Source organism: Zea mays, chromosome 7, assembly GCF_902167145.1.
Source record: "Zea mays cultivar B73 chromosome 7, Zm-B73-REFERENCE-NAM-5.0, whole genome shotgun sequence".
NCBI classification, from domain to species: Eukaryota; Viridiplantae; Streptophyta; class Magnoliopsida; order Poales; family Poaceae; genus Zea; species Zea mays.
This window is the reverse complement of record NC_050102.1, coordinates 184,139,929-184,158,841: the sequence shown is the minus strand read 5'-3', so window position 1 is coordinate 184,158,841 and position 18,913 is coordinate 184,139,929. Positions and strand designations below refer to the sequence as shown.

At 46.9% G+C, this 18,913-nt stretch overlaps 1 protein-coding gene across 1 annotated transcript; it reads right to left on the bottom strand.

Moving 5' to 3' along the window:
* Positions 1-3,553: 3,553 nt before the first annotated feature.
* LOC100274319 (ornithine decarboxylase) lies at positions 3,554-5,295 on the bottom strand. Its single transcript, NM_001148682.1, has one exon. It carries the CDS (start codon positions 5,192-5,194, stop codon positions 3,956-3,958), a length of 1,239 nt encoding a protein of 412 aa, NP_001142154.1. The 5' UTR covers positions 5,195-5,295; the 3' UTR covers positions 3,554-3,955.
* Positions 5,296-18,913: the final 13,618 nt, after the last annotated feature.

Genomic DNA, 18,913 nt, shown 5'->3' with positions numbered 1-18,913 from the left:
CAGGTTATAGTGGACCATCACCAAAAGGAGTATTTGGTGATAATGAATCTTGGAACGAGTGGAATCAAGAAGCTGACCATAATTTCCTATTGAAAGACATGGATTGAGTCCTATCTCCAATGTTAAGATTTGTGGGAGGTTGTTGCAGGAATGGAAACACGTGCCTTTAGGAAGAAGGATGGTGGTGAACCCTTACGAAGTCGAAGATGAGCTAGTAAAGCTATGTTCGTGCTGAGGACCACAACTGGAGAGGACCTACTAGATCACATCAGTAATGCAAAGACCCCATCTTCGGTGCAATGTACTCTATTTTGGTACAATATACTTTATTTCACTTGTGTGTCCAATGTATCTATTTTAATAGTCCTTCTTCGGTACAATAACACTCTTATGCAATGCCTTTTTAGACACGTCCTATGCTTTTGAGTGATATGTTTTTCTTTGTTTCTTCACGTGCCTTCATTCAAGCTTCTTTCATCTTGAGTCTTAGATTGTTACATGATTTTATAGGTCTTTAATGAGTCTTCTAATGTCTTTGTTGAGGTGTTGATCTTTCAGATCAGCCACAAGCACTAGCACATAATATTAGTTTAAATGGATGTATTGATCATCAAACACTAAAACTCAACTACCAATGTGCCTTGGTCCATTTTACTTACATGAAGTATCATCTAGGTGGTGTAGGGGATATGGTGTCGATGAACCAAGACAGTGTAGAAGAGCAAGAAATGACAAGTAGTGGCAGAAAAAGGGGGCTATCAGGGGTCGTGTCCCATAACGCAGTGATTTTTTTAAAACCCCTGTAAACATTTGCACTACAACACATTAATGTTTATTATAATATTGTGATGTTTTGTTTTGAATACTAACTACATGTATATAAGCATTGAAAAAGGTATTGAGACATACACTTGATGTATATAATTATCACACTTATGAGGTGTCATCATGTTTGCTCACCCCCTAATCAAAATTTTTGTTGTGCCACTAACACCAAGGTCAATGGACTATGAAGTCCATGTGAATATGTGAATCAAAGTGGATCATAACATTTCATTAAGATCAAACCAACTGAAGGTATGTGAAAATATCAAGTGACTTGATGGAGTGAAGATAGAGGAGCTTCATGCATAGACAATGGTCTAGGTGACGTGGTTGTCCACACATGTTGATGACCATTGCACATCATATGGAAGATGATTATGCATGGAGATAAAATGGAATAGGTAATGCAAAGATATAAGTTCTATGGTATATTATTTTACATGCTGTTGGTGTGTAAAGAAGTGTATGCTAGGTTTAGGATAGATATCAATGATATTAAGAGAGGCAATCTGGTTTGCATGAGAATTATCTAGTGCCACATGAACACTGTAATTTTTCATGCATGCAAAGACCGAGTGGTGGATTGAAATATATTTTAAAACCTTTGCAAACGAATTTGGAAATATGCTAACATGTGTTGAAGGAGTTGATATTCCTATTAAAAATTATTTGGAATTATCATGCTTCGAAAGATTTAGAAAGGGAGGGTCGAAAAGGAGACGAGAAAGGCGTTTTTAGTGTTTTGTGGGGGTGATGCCAGTCTGATTCATATAATCTACAAAAGAACCGATAACCGTCCTACCCTATTTTTTGGTTAGCCACAATCTTCTTATGTTAACAGGCTTAGTTCTAAATTTTACACTATAAAATCAGTACTTGCATTGATTGATAATGTTATAACGAAACAAAAATATTGAGATGACTTATTTAGAGGTCTTCCTCTAAAAAAAGAAACCACCATTATAAATTGATTTGGCATGCATATGTTATTATTAAGACTCAATACGATCTCTAGAGGTGGTAGGAAATGATGTTCGTCTCTATTAATAAAATTCTGTGTCCTTAATTTTTTTAGTAATAAGACTGATCATTTAAACTCATCAAAGACTCTCTCTAGGTTAGCACTTTGCAATCCCCTGTCAATCTCTCTTAACTGTAAGCAGTGGCAGATCTAGAAACGAGTTTAAGGAGAGGCTGATTTTTTTGTGACCAGTTATGGAGGTAGCACAAGGTGATAAGAGACACATTTTCTCTCTCTTCTTTTTCCTCCTTCCTTCTCCTCTACCCTTACCTCTTTCTCTAATGTAGTGTCAGACTTATTTTTCTGTCCTCTTCTTCCTTCTCTTTTCTCCTGTACTCTAAACGTTGCATGGATGTAAGGGGGCTAGAGTCCCATCCCCCTTTAGGTCCGCCCCTGTAAGAAAACCTCGACCAGACATTCCTAACATGAGGAACAACTATACTGTTTAATGTAGGACCAAAAAGTCTGAAACAAGATAAATCGCTTGTGTCGTTTGTGTGTTTCGAGTGTTCGAGCCATCGGATATCCGACCTCTAACGAACAACACGATGCTTGCGGCTTGCCTATTGATTCCGAACCTATGACACCTCCAAAAAAGAAACCATTTACATAAACGACTTATTTTGATGCATACAAATCGATTTTTAGAGACATGCATATGCTATTAGGTCCCAACATGATTTATAAAGGTGGTAGGTGAAGATGTCTGTCCCTATTATTTAATTAATAAAATTCGGTATCCTTAAATATTTTTTTAGTAATTAGACTGATCATCTAAACTCATCAAAGACTCTCTCTAGGATAGCACTTTGCAATCCTCTGTCAATCTCTCTTAACTGTAAGCAGTGCCAGATCTAGAAACGGGTTTAAGGAGAGGTTGATTTTTTAGTGACCAGTTATGGAGGTAGTACAAGCTGGTAGGAGACACATTTTCTCTCTCTTCTTTTTCCTCCTCCTTTCTCCTCTACCCCTACCTCTTTCTCCAATGTAGTGTAAGACTTATTTTTCTGTCCTCTTCTTCTTCGTTCCCTTTTCTCCTGTACTTTAAACGTTCTTCAATAGAGTTGCATACATGTAAGGGGGCTAGAGCCCCAACCCCCTTTAGGTCCGCCCCTGACTGTAGAAAACCTCGACCAGACATTCCTAACATGAGGAACAACCATACTGTTCCCGAGAAGTCCAAAACAAGATAAATTGGTTGTGTCGTTTGTGTGTTTTGAGTGTTCGAGCCATCAGATGTCCACACACTGACCTCCAACGAGCAACACGATGCTTGCGGCTTGCCTATTGATTCCGAACCTATGACACCTCCAAAAAATAAACCACTTACGTAAACGACTTATTTTGATGTATACAAATCGATTGTTAGAGACATGCATATGCTATTAGGTCCCAACATGATTGATAAAGGTGGTAGGTGAAGATGTCTGTCCCTATTAGTAAAATCCATGCCTCCTAAAACCTTTTTTTATAAACCAGCATGCATGCTACACTTCCAAAACCGTTCTGTTTGACAGTGCTGCTAACTAAGTTCTCGGAAATCTGAATTCTAAAGAGCACACCACCAGGAAAATAAAAAGGCCACAGCCCTCTTAACAAAAGAAAAGTCAGGTTCTTGAATTAATTATTGATCTCCACTGGATCATAAGAATGCCTGTAAGTACTGATGATACAATACAATCACATGAGTTCATGACGAGGGCTCATCTTTGGAACAGTGTAACCAATTCATTTATTTAATTAATCTGAAATTCAAATACGGATTTCCATGTAATGTGGATCACCCCTTTTATCTGATACATACGTACATGTATAAATATAAAATCACATGACACAAGTAAACCTGAATTAAGGAAAAACAATGCTCGAATATATTGACAGAAATTTGGAAGGTAGAAGTAGGGTAAACGTGGATTTACCATCAACTGACAGGTAATAACTGGTAAACGTGGATTTACCGACTCATTATTTGTAAGACATCTTTACCGATCGACGGTGTACTACTCGTCGGTACGTAGTTATGTTTTTTTAACGAGGGGCTATATGTATATAGACGTGTAATAATGCATGCATATGATGGCGGGCGCCGTCGATATATGCATTGCTAGCTCAGCTGGAGTAGGCGACGTAGATCTTAATCTCCGACGTGTCGAAGCCGTTGAACTTGGAGCCGGAACCTGTGGAGTAGGCGCCCATGTTGTCGAAGACGAGCCAGTCGCCGACGCTCATCTCGGGCAGCTGGTAGCCGGTGACCACCTCGTCCTGGGAGTCGCACGTCGGGCCGAAAACCGTGGACGTGTGCGTCCTGTCGCCGGGGCGCGGGGTGGCCAGCGGCCTCGGGCGCGGGACCTTGTGGTCCATGAGTATGTTGTTGAGCGAGCCGTAGAGGCCGTCGTCGATCCAGTACTCGCGCACCTCGCCGCGCGTGCGCTTGCCGATGACGCGCGCGGCGAGGGTGAACGCGGTCTCGCAGAAGTAGCGGCCCGGCTCGCCGATGACCTCGACGCACGGCAGGTCGCCGAAGGAGCGCGCGAGGGCGTCGTTGATGACGGCCGCGGCGTCGTCGAAGCTGGCGCCGGCCGTGAACCCGCCGCCGATGTCGAGGACGCGCATGGGGGGCATGCCGAGGGCGGCGGCCTCGTCGAACGCGGCGCGGGCGGCCTCGATGGCGGCGCGGTACACGCCGACGCGGGCCACGGGGCTCCCGACGTGGAAGGAGACGCCGGCCACGGTGACCCCCGCGCGCTGGACGGCGCGCAGGAGCGGCACCACCTCGTCGGCGCGCGCGCCGTACTTGGTGCCTAGGTCGCACGTGGTCTCGCTGCCGTCGGGGCCCTTGAGGCGGAGCAGGAGCTCGCACCTCGGGTGGCAGCGCTTGACCTTGGCGACCTCCTCCTCGGTGTCGTAGGTGGTGAGGTTGACGCCGGCCGCGGCGGCGTACTCTAGGTGCGGCTCGGACTTGCAGGGGTTGGCGTAGATGATGCTGCTGGGCGGGACGCCGAGCGCGAGCACGGCCTCGATCTCGGCGCGGCTGGCGCAGTCGAACCCGGCGCCGAGCTCCGCGAGGGCGCCGAGGAGCGCCGGCTCCGGGTTGCACTTGACGGCGTAGTAGGGGCGCACGTCGGGGAGGCCGCGGCGCCAGGCCGAGTAGAGCTCGAGGACGTTGTCAATGCGGAAGACGTGGAAGGCGGTCCGCTGGACGGGGCTGGACGTGGCGATGATGGAGCGGATGAGGTCGGTGACGGCGTCCTTTTCCTTGAGCGCGTTGCGGCGGGTGTAGGAGAGCAGCTTCTTGTCCTTAACGCCCGGGGCCAACAGCACGGTCTGCATGCGGCTGCCTCCACCCATGTCTCTGTTGGTCTTGGTCTGCTGCTGACGTGATGACTTGGCAAAGTGAATGAACTCACCAGTCACCACGTGCAAGGCAAGCAGGGAGCTGCTAATGAATCGAATGCGACGAACAAATAAATCTTGGTCTGCTTGGCATGGGTGTCCGTGGTTGGCCTTCCTCTTTATAGCACGGGCGGCCGGGCGGTGGATCGGCGGGAAGACGACGACGCTGTCCACACCTCCTCCATGGTCCACGGAGGACTGCGTTAGGTAGGCACGTGTGTTAGTTAGTTGGTGCCCGCGCGGGGCTGAATGGTCAGATCAGTTTGCACAGCACAGCAACCCTTAGCAGCCAGGTTTTCAAAACGATCCAGTGATCAAGAAACGGAACTTACATAGAACGTGGAATGCCACTTAAAAAAAACCATGGTACAGATGGGTACTCGTATCTATCTGTATTATTATTCATTCCATAGATGGACTGCATATATACTTAGAATGTACCACCCTAGTTTTCGAACCAACAATTTTTTCAATATTTAGTTTAATTTGTAAGATTTGAGTGACTTAGAATCACGAATTATGGTTCTAAGTATTTTCTTTTATTATAAATCAATTGAAATGAATTATAAAGTTGAATTTGCTCTGTTGCACCAACTACGATGACGCATGCCCGGGAATAATGGCTACTGCTCTCCCATGCCGCCCGTAGAGTTCAAACAACTCCGAATGGGATGCGCGTATGATAAAGCATGGTCCGGCCCTCGGGAGGAAACTACGCCTTGCCCGAAGCCGACCTCAACCTCGGAGCAAACTCCGCCTCACACTACCGGAATTTGGATCTTTGCCGAGTGTTTTTTTTCGGGCACTCGGCAAAGAAGCTCTTTGCCGAGTGTCACGCAAAAAACACTCGGTAAAATAAAACACTCGGCAAAGAAGATCTTTGCCGAGTGTTTTATTTTTGACACTCGGCAAAGAGTTTCTTTGCCGAGTGTCTTTTTTTGACACTCGGCAAAGGGCTCTTTGCCGAGTGCCACAAATACAACACTCGGCAAAGAGCTCTTTGCCGAGTGTTTTTTCTCCAACACTAGGCAAAGACAATTTAAAAATCACATTTTAAAGTAGTAAATTAATTCAAATGAAAAAGTTTTCAACTACAAATTTGTATAACTCATCATGATGTACAATTTATATATTGAACATTTCTTCATATGACAAAATAAAAATAAATTTGTTCATAAAACCTATATCTCTCTCGAGAGTTTATAAAACTAGAAGAGAGACGTATAAAATTGTGCATATTGTTAAAACCATCATGTGAGATCAACAAATGACCAAACAACCAAAATAAACTTTGTAGATCTTGAGAAGTTATAGAAGTTTATAGTTGACAACTTTTTCATTTGAAGTCATATTGTCAACGAAAACTACATCTGAATTTAAAAATTTAAAAATTTGAATTTTGAAAACGACTTCGAAAGAAAAAACCACCAACATGAAAGTTGTAGGTATTGAAGAGTTATGAAACTTTGTAGTTGACAATGTTTTGGTTTGAAATCATCTTGTTATGCAAAACTATGTTTGAATTTTGAAATTTGAATTTTTCAAACTGTCTCGGATGGAAAAACCACCAAAATAAAAGTTGTAGGTCTTGAAATTTAATGAAACTTTGTAGTTGACAATTTTTTGATTTGAAATCATCTTATCATTGAAAAATTTGTGTGAAGTTTTCAAATTTAAAATCCAAATTTTGTAAACGGTCTCGGATGTAAAAACTATTAAAATAAAACTTGTAGATCTCAAAAAGTTATGCAACTTTATAGTTGGTCACATTTTCAAATGAACTCATTTAGTGCCTTAAATAATCAAATTACTCTCGATTTGTTATAGTACATGGGGAATGAAAACGTAATATAGACATAATTGATGTAGTAGTGTAGTGGTATAGGAGGGTATGCGTGAGAGAGAGGTTACGAGTTCGAATCTCACCATTTACAAAGTATCTAAATTTGATTCAAAATAATAGTGAAAAATGATAGGGCAACGAATAAGGTAATAGGTAGGATTGGAGAGTTGTTCCTAGAATTTAAAAAAATGTTTTGCTGTTTTTTTTTAATTTTTTTCGATTCTTAATTTGCCGAGTGTTTTTATTTGCCGAGTGCTTTTTGACACTCGACAAAGTCTTTGCCGAGTGTCCGAAAAAAATACTCAGCAAAGAACCCTTTGCCGATGAAATTTTTGCCGAGTGTTCTTTGCCGAGTGTAACACTCGGCAAAGGCTTTGCCGAGTGTAACACTCGGCAAAGGCTTTGCCGAGTGTAAAATAGCCTTTGCCGAGTGTCTTAGACACTCGGCAAAGAACGCGATTCCGGTAGTGTCACCCAAGGTTGGCCTCGGCCAACTGCACCCCGCGAATCCCGCAGAAGGCCACTCCTTCAACCGTTCCCTACGCGACTGAAAGCCCTAGAGCAGGCTCGGCCATGGCCTCGGGGAGACATCCGCCTCTCCCGAGCGTGGACAAAAGGACACTCGACGCCACCAAAAGCTACAGAGCTCACGTCGGATACTCTACGTATTGCCAAGCGTTTTTTTGCCATACTTACCACTGCTCCAACCACTACGACTCAGACAACTCCTCCATCTGACAGGCTCGGGTACGTGTCTGAGCCCCAGAACTTGGCCTCGACTCTCTGCTTGGTCAAAGATGCAAATACAGGAACCAGACATCCCCATCCCGACTCAAGTCAATAGCGAATATGGGGACCATACCGATGGCCATGCTGGCTACAGGGGCTCGGACACGCCTCCTCTCCCATATGCGACAAGTCCCTACGCTACTGGTAGCCCTCCTTAAAGCAACAAATAGAGGAGCCCAAGGCTTCAGGTAGGGAGGAGGAACACTTCACGGTTTTCACATCCACACAAATATTGGTACTTGCCTCAATCAACCAAGCACTTAGGTACAATTAATATAAGTCTCATCTTCCCTCTGTGGGAAGTAGGGCCTTCTCTTGTTCGAACCAGGATAAAGACTTGTGTCTCCTTGCACCACCCATCTGGACCAAGGCACGCAACACTAATTCACTAGTTAATAGGATTCTCGGGTTAAAACACCGACAACTCCGATGAGGAATTTCTCTCCACCTGTTTATCTTTTGGGGCGACCCAGAAAATCGTCGTGACCGGCTCGATGAGATCTCCGTCGTCGCGCTTCCGGTTCATCGATCGGATCTCCATATCACCGTCAATCTGCGAAAAAACTAAGATGTCCGGCGAGGGTCTTTTTTTTCGGTGGGCTCCACCATTATCTTTCTCTATGTTTCTTTATTTTACACGAATTATCTTCGTGATCTTCTTCCCCTAATGTCCCTAAACCGTAGCCACGATGATGTTCCAGCTCGCGCAACCCTCTTGGCTGGCTAAACCAAGGCCGACAGTCCCTTTCCCTCGATTTTCTTTCTGTGCTTCTTGTCTAGTTTCATGGAAAGTAGAAAGAAAAGTAGAAGATGATGCCACACCTAGATCCCATATATTATGTCTATTTACCTCGTAATTATATATGTGACCTTGATATAACTAATTAGATCACGTTATGTCACCTATTTCTATGCAGCCCCACAAATTTATTAAACACGTGATATATTTTGTGTTAGACGTCTGATTTATTCCATTCAAATTGCGTTTGGTTCCTATTAATTATGCCTATGAAGTAATAATATTGTTTAATTAATTAATTGTTTAACCAATGATTATTGAAATGACTTTTTTTAAAACTAATTTATAATTTTAATCTGTGTTTTTTATAAATAATTGTTAAAATGATTAATACCAACTCAAATGTTTGGATTTAATACTTACTTAGTTTAAATGTGATATCTGTTAGATCCTATCTATTAGATTTATTGCGTCTAAAATATCATTTTATCCATATGTTCTTCGTTTTAACTCTGATTTTACTGGTTCTCTAACCTACATATTCATATCGACATGTATAATATTCCTACGCGATTGATTTTCATGTTTGGTGTACTGCAATTTTTAATTATTATTTGCTTGTATGGTTGTATTGCTGTGATTAAACTAGCGAGGGTACGTGGATCTAGAGATCAAGACTGTTGAAGAGATCTAATCAACAAGATATTGCAAGTAAAAGGCAAGTTATGCCCTTGATATCTTTCTTTGACCTAATAATATTAAATTTTATGTTCTCACCATGCAAGCACTATTAGATTAAATTGATAGGACCTAATAGATTACCTAGCTTTGTTTACTCTACACCTTGCATACAAATTAATTATTGGATAGTCTTGCTATTGCTCTAACTGGTTTTGGGATTAATATTATATATGAATTATAATAATGCTTTATCATTATTGTTTGCTTAATTATTGTTCATGATAAGATTAGCTTGTTAATTGGAACAAGGAGTCGCCACCTGAAAAAATAGTGCTACCACAAGGATAGAATGAGAAGCACTTGGTCAATTAATTAAGGAAAGTTAGTGTGACATAAACCTTTCCCGAAAGGGGAAAGCGAGGGAGTGAATCGCTGCAGGTATAAGGAGAATCTCGGGTCGATCTGTCTTTGATGGCTTTTCGAACGAGGGATTCCTATGCCCCTTTTATCTGAATCTGTAATGGGTTTTCTCATGTTAGTGGGACTTTATAAAGGCCTTGTAGTAGATCCCTAAGCATTCACCTCGAAAGTGTCTAAGAGCGTTGTAAACCCTAGATAGAAGGGATACATGACTTGTGGGCATAAATGTGTAACATCTGCAGAGTGTAAAACTGGTATATCAGCCGTGCTCATGTGCACCCTATGCTTGCCTTCTCCCCGCTTTCGGGTTTGTGTGGTTCAACTTATTTCTCAGAAGCTTTTCTAAAAGTCTGGCCGTGGAGATAATATGACTGTAGAGGGAATCTGAGTACTATAAAGATTACATGCGGAGAAAGATAAAAGAATTTATAAGGTTTAGAATGCAGAAAGTAATAGTTTATTACTATCACAGCTACTCGATCGATTTTGTGTACATGTTGATTTAAAATGGTTTTGATTAAAGTGATTTTTATAGAAACAGACTAAAATGTTAGACGTTTGTCGGACTCCAATTGTTTCTGATGGCCAGAAGCTGAAAAAGGGTGAAATAGTCTCCCTCCCTCCTTGTTCGGCCTTGGGCTTTTCCATGGTCTCCCGGTGGAGACCCAAGAGGGGGACGTACGGTCTCATCAGAGTCACCACTAGGCACTAGTCAACGACAATACACATTTGGAGGTAGCAGAAGATGAGGGTCCTGAGTTGAGTACTGAAGTAGAAAATTCATCGGCCGCGCGCGCGCACAAAATTGGAATCGTCCCCCGGTCTCCATCAGCGAAACTGCTGCTCTCTGTTCATTCAGTCAAACTAATTAAAAAGAGTACTGCATGCATGCGATTTTATGCAGGATGCTTCTTGGGGGATGCAGAACACTGTATGCTTGATTGCTTCAATGTGATGGTGTTGTTTCGCGTGGAAGAGAAGTACATGGATGAACTGCATACTAAAATTTAGTCATCAAATATATCAATTAAGAGAACTGAATATTAACTAACTATAAAACTAACTACATTAGCCATGGCTAATTCAGAAGACGAATACGCGTTAAGCTTATGTAATATATGATCATCACATATGCTATGGACAAATTACAGATTATTTAGTTTTAATATATTCGTCTCACGTACGAGTAAGTCATATGCTTAGTTCATAATTAGGCTCATAATCAGCATCCAAACAGCATATGATATGCGAATAAAATCTAGAACTACAAATTTGAACAGTCAATATGACGATAGATCCATCGATTAGTAACATATGCTAGCATGCATCAAGTCTCTCACATGCATGCTTCTTCAGCAAGCAGCAGTGGGTGAGAGAGGTGGGTGAATTTGAATTGCCGGATTAGATTTCTCAGAATGCGACCAAATCAATTGGTACGCGCGGCGGCTGTCTAACCGTTGTTTATGGGCACTAGCTATGAATTAATGTATGATTGTTAGTAGGTCGCAACTACAACAGAGAGAGAGAGAGACCAGGCAAATCCATTGGCCAGGTCTTAGGTCAACGCTGCACTATAAAAGCTTCATTATACAAAAGCGGCTCTCGAACGTTCGCGCGCGTCTGAATGATCGTTCATTCAGAACACAAGCAAACTGAACTCATCTCCTCACGAAAGATTTTATATATTTTTAAAAAAGCCGGCCAGTTCCCAAACTCACAATCCATGCGTCGTCAGATCGACACAAATCTATGCATGCTAACGTAGTACTCCCGCGTCCCTAAATAGTTGTCGCATAGTATCTGTGTCGGTCAAAATTTCAACATCTATATCCTCAACATTTATATCTTTAAATAAGTCTATTGTAAAAGTAAACAAAAATTATCTAATAATATACTAATCATGTACTATAGTACCTTTTATATTTAGTTAACTCTTACTAAAAATGAGGACGCTAATTGTTTTTGTCACAGAGGAGTATGGATCTGTTTGATTTGCTACCTAATTTATCATGGTCTGTCTATTTTTTTACTGTTGAGGTTAGTTCTTTAATTTAGTACTACAGTAAAATAACAAACATCCGACTGTCACTTTATCTCCGACGGCGGCCGTCGGAGATAACTTATGTCCGACGGCGGCCGTCGGACATAATGCTATTTCCGACGCCTTACCTCCGACGGCTTAAAACCATCGGAGATAGGTTAATACTGTCGGACATAACCTATCTCCGACGGTGTGAAGCTTATGTCCGACGGCTTTGGCCGTCGGAAGTTGTTCCGTTTACTATAGTGTAGCCAATTAATCTTAACTATTTATGACGTAGTTAGCTGAGAACCAAAGAGGTTCTATGTGTGTCACCAGGACTCGTGGCTAGGTGACGTTTCGTGCGCGTCTGACCCGACTCTGAGTCTTGGTTCTTAATTAGTTAGTAATGGTCATTTGACAAGTTGCAGAGCAAGAACACGGCAAGTCAAGGAACTTGCAGTTGGTCGCCGGCTTGGTTTAGGTTGGCCACTGGAGCACTTGGCCACTTGTGCAATCCACGCATATACAACTACACTTTTCTTTCTTTCATATTTGTGAGCTGTGATCGACTGATGACTATTCTTTTAGTGATGAAAGACGTCCCCATCCACAGTTACAGTTGAGCACCATGAAATTAGGGGGTGTTTGAATGCACTAGAGCTAATAGTTAGTGACTAAAATTAGTTGAAACATCTAAACACCCTATCTAATAGTTCAGTTATTAGCTATTTTTGTAAATTAGTTAATAGTTAGATAGTTATTTGTTAGCTAGCTAATTCCATTAACAATGTTTAGCCAACTAACTATTAATTTTAGTGCATTCAAACACTCCCTATATTTATACCACCAAAGACTATATGCATTGCTATGGTTTCTATTTAGTATGTATAAAACATAAAGATATCGTGTCATGTTGGCTCTACTAGAGGTGGGTGAATGCGGGTTTTAAGTCAACAACATGGTTTGAATGTTTATTTGTGTATAATTTTAATTCTTTTATCATTTAAATTTGGAAAGCATAGATAAGTTGATTACAAAAAAGAAAGAAATATAAGGATATTTTTGCAAGGTTGACGACACGGTGGAAGTGTGTAAACTATTTCTTCGTATAGTAGAGACGTTTTCAAAGATGGTTCAGAACCCACAAACAATTATATGCATCACTAGCTTGTTCTGAAGTCTGAACTAGGTTTACAGCAATATTGAAGTGGTCCGATTCAACCTTCACACCTGCTAGAGTACTATAGTCTTCCATATCCATTTTAGGGCTTCCCAAAAATTATTCCCACCTATGCTGGTACATGCACGAACCTTTGGAATGATGGAGTAACATGACATAGGCTTCTCGTAATTAAACATGACACATGTAGACCTAGAAATAAAAATATATTAGAAGAAATGTTTTGGAAGATCAGAAGGATGTACTGAAAAATAATTTACAATTACTTTAGACTAAAATTTAAATTTATAAGGTCAAGTATTTTTTTTTAACGGAGACACTTCGTGGTAGCATATTAATAAAGAAGAAAATAAGTGGTGTGCATATGCAATAGGCATTGTCAAATTGTGTAATACCCAACTTCTATGCTGTCGGTGGGGAAAATCCACCGGCCGGGTGGCGGAATGCACCCGCCCTAATCCTAAGATGAGGAGGGGGCCTAAGCGGTTGCCTGTTTGGTGAATTCGGGATGAACACAAGAGGACACGAGGGATTATAGTGGTTCAGGCCACCAGAGCGTAATACCCTACCTCCACTGTGTGTAAGTTGTATTGAGTGTGTGATTGCGTGTGAGCTTGTCTGAGTCTGTCCCCTGTAACGCTGTGTGCCTTCCCTTTTATAGTTTAAGGGAGACACATACAAGGATGCTGAGCCCCGACATGCGGGCCCAGGAGCATAATGGGAGAAATACATTATGTAAATAACTAATGCTGACAGAGTAACACATGAGTAATCAGCGGGAGTCATGATGACAGCAGTCCATGCAGTATTAATAGGTCGTTACCCTTTTCCTGGTAACGCGGGAGTAATGGTGAGTAACTGCACGACCCACGTATCGCGGACTGAGTACGCCGCCTGTCAGCGGAATGGACAGCGCACATCTTATCTGTAATGAATGCGAAGGCGCGCGTAGCCCAGAGGCGTCATACCAGGTACCGCTCGTTGGCTTATGCCGTGCGCAGTATGCCACGTGGCAGCATCGGGTCTCCGCCTGAGCGGGGAGCAGGAGTGTATGCGGATAGATCCGCATCCCACCAGACCAGGTCTGGACACGTGTCGGCTCCGGACCCCCGCCTGGGCCCTGATTAAGGCCCAGGTGTGTTCTGTCCTGGAACCTTGGGACCCTACTGTGGGCGGCCCAAACCCCATACGGAGGGGTCCGGATCCCATTCTAGGGGTCCGGTCCGTACACGTGGGGGTCCTGGACCAATCTTGGCGGTCCGGACTGTATATCTAGGGGTCCGACACTTTCCCATAGGGGTCCGGACTCACTGTTGACGCCTCGGAGTATATCACTCTCTCTGGACACGTGGCGGCCCCGGACCCGCCCATGTGGTGGGGTCAGGCGCTGTAGCTGGCCTAGAGTAGTCGCCCGAGGCTGGGGCGAGTTATGGCCTGGTCCCACATACATCACTTTTACAACGCGACTAAAGATAGCCACGCGAGTACTGCGTCTTTATACAGTAGTAAGGGGTACCCTAGTTTCAGGGTACCGACAGTGGCCCCCAGGCCCGCCTCAGGGGAGGATGCGAGCCTACAGGTGGGGTCAAAGCTTGCACCTTGCCTCAACATGGCCTGATTGGTGATTGGCGCGCTGTTTTAGCTCGTCTGCTGACGCGCCCGCTGTCAATCCACCTTCAGCCACGTCAACTGCCATATCTGTCCCCGCGGCTGACTGACCCATGGCGCCCACGCCTGATGGTTTCGTTGGGCCACGCGCGGGGCGCCTTGTTGCCGCTGCATTGGTTTTAAAGGTAACCCTTTGTCTTCTGTAGCGGCCCCAAGGCAAGGCGGCGCGCTATCGCGTGCGGCGGTTCGCTCTTTTCGCACCTGAAATCCAGCGCACAACCTGTATGACTTGTGGACCCGGGCCCCCGTGTTAGAGACTGGGCTGCTTGGGTCTTAGGTGCCCGTCGAGCGGGATTTCCTATGGCGATTCGGGGGCATGTGGAAGGGTTTCCCTGAACAAGGACTCAGGTTTCCTTGAAAAAGGATTCTCCCCGCGTGCAACAGTTACCCTTTCGCATTCTCTCCCAATCGCCTGCGCCCCTTTGCCTCCGTGCTCCTTTGTTCCACGCCCGCGCCACCACACACGCCATGGCTTCACTTGGTCATCCTGTCTGCTTTCAGTCTGAGGAGGCGCTCAACCTGGTGCGCGGCCTGCTTGGGTGGAGCGCGCCGGGGCTCGCTGGAAGAATCCGCGTCGGCGCTGTCCCCCTTGGCGATCTCGCCGCTAGGGAGTTCGTGATGTTCACCTCCTACATCTCCTGCGGGTTGGCGCTGCCAATCTCGCCCTTCTTTCTGCTGCTGCTGGAGGAGTTCGGGCTTCAGCTTCAACACCTCACGCCCCACTCTATCCTCCAAGCAACCATCTTCGTCCACCTCTGCGAGATGTTCGTAGGTGTGGCCCCCTGTACTTCCCTCTTCCGCTAATTCTTCGTGTTGGTCAAGTCCGGGAAGATTAGGGACCACATCGGTGCCTACTACTTCCAAACGAGGCCAGATCCAGCCATCGTCTACATCCCCACCTTTGGCGGTGCGAGGTGGGAGAACTGGCGCAGCGACTGGGTGATTGCCAGCGCCGAGGCCACCGACCGCCTCGTCCTACCGAGCGATGGGCCAGCGCTCGACCGCAAGCAATGAAGGACCAAGCCGTCCCTCTCGCCAGAGTTCCTGCCCGTATTGGACAGGATCAAGGGCTTGGCTACGGGCAGCCTGACCTCGATGCACGTAGTCGGCGATCTCCTGAAGCGCCGGATCGCACCGCTGCAGAGGAGACCACGCCTGTGCTGCTGGTTCACCGGCCCGAATGACATCGGTAGGATCCAGTGCGAGCCGGGCACCGATCTGTCCTAGGACGAGCTGACAGTCCTGGTGGGAGGGATTACTGGGGAAACTTTTGTCCCTGAGTCCCTGATACTCCCCCAGAACATCCCGGCGCTCTGCGATGACCCGGGCCTGAGGACGGTGATCTTGGCCACGTTGCCGACCCTCGACGACAGCGGCATGGCGGTTCGCCAGACAGGCGGCTGGGACCCCCACTGCGGGATCCGGATCTCCAATGCACCGGTTGGAGGTCCCCAGCCCGCCGGTGTAGCTCCCAGCGCCAATCCCCCCGTGGCCCCCAACCCCTTGGACAAGGGCAAAGGGGCTGCAAGCGGTGCCTCCACCCCAGGTAGCTCCGGGGGGTTCGAGGAGGAGAGGCGGCGCAGGCTGTGTCGCGCTGACGAGTCGCTCGTTTCAGAGCCCCCCTAAAAGCACCAGAGGACTGCAGGCGGGGCCGAGGAGGCCAGCTCCCAGGCCCACGACGCGCAGAGGCGCGTTAGTCCTCCAGTCTCGCCGCCACCACCACCATCTGGGGGTGATCCCCCCCAGGGGCACCAGCAGCAACAACAACAGCAGCCGCAACAGCAGCAGCAGCAGCGGAGGTCGCCTCGCTTCCAGGGTCACTGGAAGGTCTAGGGCCCCAAGTAAGTGTAGTCCCTTTTTCTTTGAGCCTAATCATCATGCCGTCAGGTCTTCACCCATCATCTGTTTGCCAGGGCTTCTTCTCCCTCCGCTCCCAAGGTCACGCCTCCTCCGCCAGATACCAGGCCCACCGACGGGTCTGCCTCTCAGCAGCAAGAATCTGTTGAGGGTGGTGCCGGCGGTTCGCCCCCGGCTGCTGCCAAGACAGCGCTAGCGGCTTCCCATGCCCCAGTCGGGGATCCGGCGGTAGCGGCACCAGCGTCGGGTGGCGTCGCAGCAGCGGAGGAGGTCCCAGCTGGGGGATCCGCGCCCACTCCCGACACTGGGGGTGGTGCAGGAGGCGCGTCCAGCTCCAACCCTTCGCCTGCTCCGGAGGAGATGGAGGTGGTGTTTGGGCTGCGACTCCGGTCGAGTGCCGAGCAAGAAGCGGCGCCAGTCCCCCTCCCTCGCATGCTGTCCCGTGCCCACTAGGTGCTTAGTGACACTGGGGCAGCAGTCTTGCGGGAGTGGGAGGCGCTTGAGGCTGAGCACCGGTGCCTCAGTGACTGGCGCACCCAACTGGAGGAGCGCACCAAAACGGCGTCCCGACAATTCATCTTCGAGCGGTCCCAACTCAAGCGGTATCACAAGGAGTACAAGAGGGACCTCTAGAGGGTGTGCGCTAGGGAGCTGGAGGCGTCCCAGAGGGAGAAGAAGGTGACCAAGAGGGAGGAGGTCGTGGCCCACCGGGAGGCCCTCACAATAGAGTTCCAGGCCAAGCGGAGCGCCCTGGACCAGACTCTGGAATCCCAGCGGGCCCAGCAGGTCAAGGCTGTGGAGAGGCTGCAAAAGTGGCAGCAAGAGCTCGAGGGCAAGGCCAGCGATGCCGCCCTCGCCGAGGAGAACCTTAAGGCGAAGGAGCAGTCCTTGGACAGGAGGGAGACGGACCTCGCCAGGCGAGAGACGGATCTCACCTTCAGGGAAGAAATGCTCACTCGGCGGGGCGAGTTGCTGGCCGAGCACGAGCTCGAAGCTGAGGAGAAAGAGAGGAAGCTGGAGGAGCAGATCCGCCAGTTCAACGCGGCGCAAGTGGCGCCGAGTCCCCAGGCGATGGAGGCCACCAGGAAGGCTCTTGAAGATCTCCAGGCAGAGCACCGCGTCAGGGTCCAGCACATTGCCGCGTGGGCCGGCGAGGCAAGCACGACACTGGTGCCGCTGGGGATGGGCCCCATCACAGTGTCGGAGCTACCAGCGTCGATCTCCGATGCGCTCCCAGTGCTGGACTCCGCCGCCGATCGCCTCCGGTGCCTGGATCTGATCCTCGGCGCCCGCCTAGAGGCAGAGGGCGGCAAGCTCTGCCAGGCGGTGGATGAATACGTCCTAACGTGGTTCCGGAGTCACGACCCCGCCATATCCTTGGCGCCGGTGATCGCTGGTCCGGTAGCTGCCACAGAAGACGCCGCCCGAGAGAGTGTTCAAGACACCGTGGAGCTGGTGGCCTAGCGCTTCCAGCGCGATCCTGCTGACGACCTGTAGAGACAAAGCAAGGGTTCCGCTGGGAAGCGGCTGTAATAACTTTTGATTTTGTAAGATATTCTAAGAACCGCTAATGAGGTAGCATTGGAACTTAAACTTATCTGTATGTTATTTGTCCTTGCTATGTGTAGCGTCATCAACTTCCCCTTGGTACTTGGCCCCCTTGGGAGGTAGGCTCGAAGTTTCGAGGCTGGATACCAGTATACCAAAGATAAAATTGGTGGTTCGGCCCCTAGGAGGTAGTCTCTACAGTTTGAGACTACCTACTACTGGACTGGGACCTGTACCTGCACACAGCTTTGGCTTTAAAGTGTTAGGAGCACACCCATAGGACCCATCGTCTGGTATCTGCCATCCTTTGATTCATGCAACAAGACCTGTAGGTTTTAGCTTGGGAAGCTAAGCCGTATGCCCGGACCCACAGGATCACAGTTCCAAATACTAGGGTGCCCGTTGCAGAGTGGTGGAGCGTGCAGGCTTAGGGTACGGAACCATGCTAAGCAGCTACACAACTCCGGACCCCTCAAGGAGGCGAGAGCCCATTCTCTAGAACTGGTCCGCAGGTTGCCGAACCCCCTGTAGCAGTAAAGGGGTCTTGAACTGCAAGCCTGGCTACTCAATTCGGATGTCATCATACCAGCAAGGGTGGGCAACTATATGGGTGGGTTAGATAAAAAATAATGCATGTAGACTGAAGTAGAATAAAACCATCACAAAAGCACATCCAGGGGGTAAATCCTTTCCGTAGAACTCGATGTACATGGGTGTAGACCAACAGACGAGCTTACGAGGGCGGGCCTCACCGAATTGACGTACACATATGCGTAACCTAGTTACAAAGGAAGAAAACTCAACCCCCAATTTTGCTATTATGGATAGAACTTATGGAGATGCTCTATATTCCAGGGTTGGGAAGAGGCATTCCTTCTGTTGTGGCAAGGCGGACACACCTGGGTCGGCATATTTCCGTCACCTTG

What these genes read in the sequence shown, in the direction of transcription:
- LOC100274319 (NM_001148682.1), bottom strand. Translation starts at nt 5,194, where the DNA reads ATGGGTGGAGGCAGCCGCATGCAGACCGTGCTGTTGGCCCCGGGCGTT.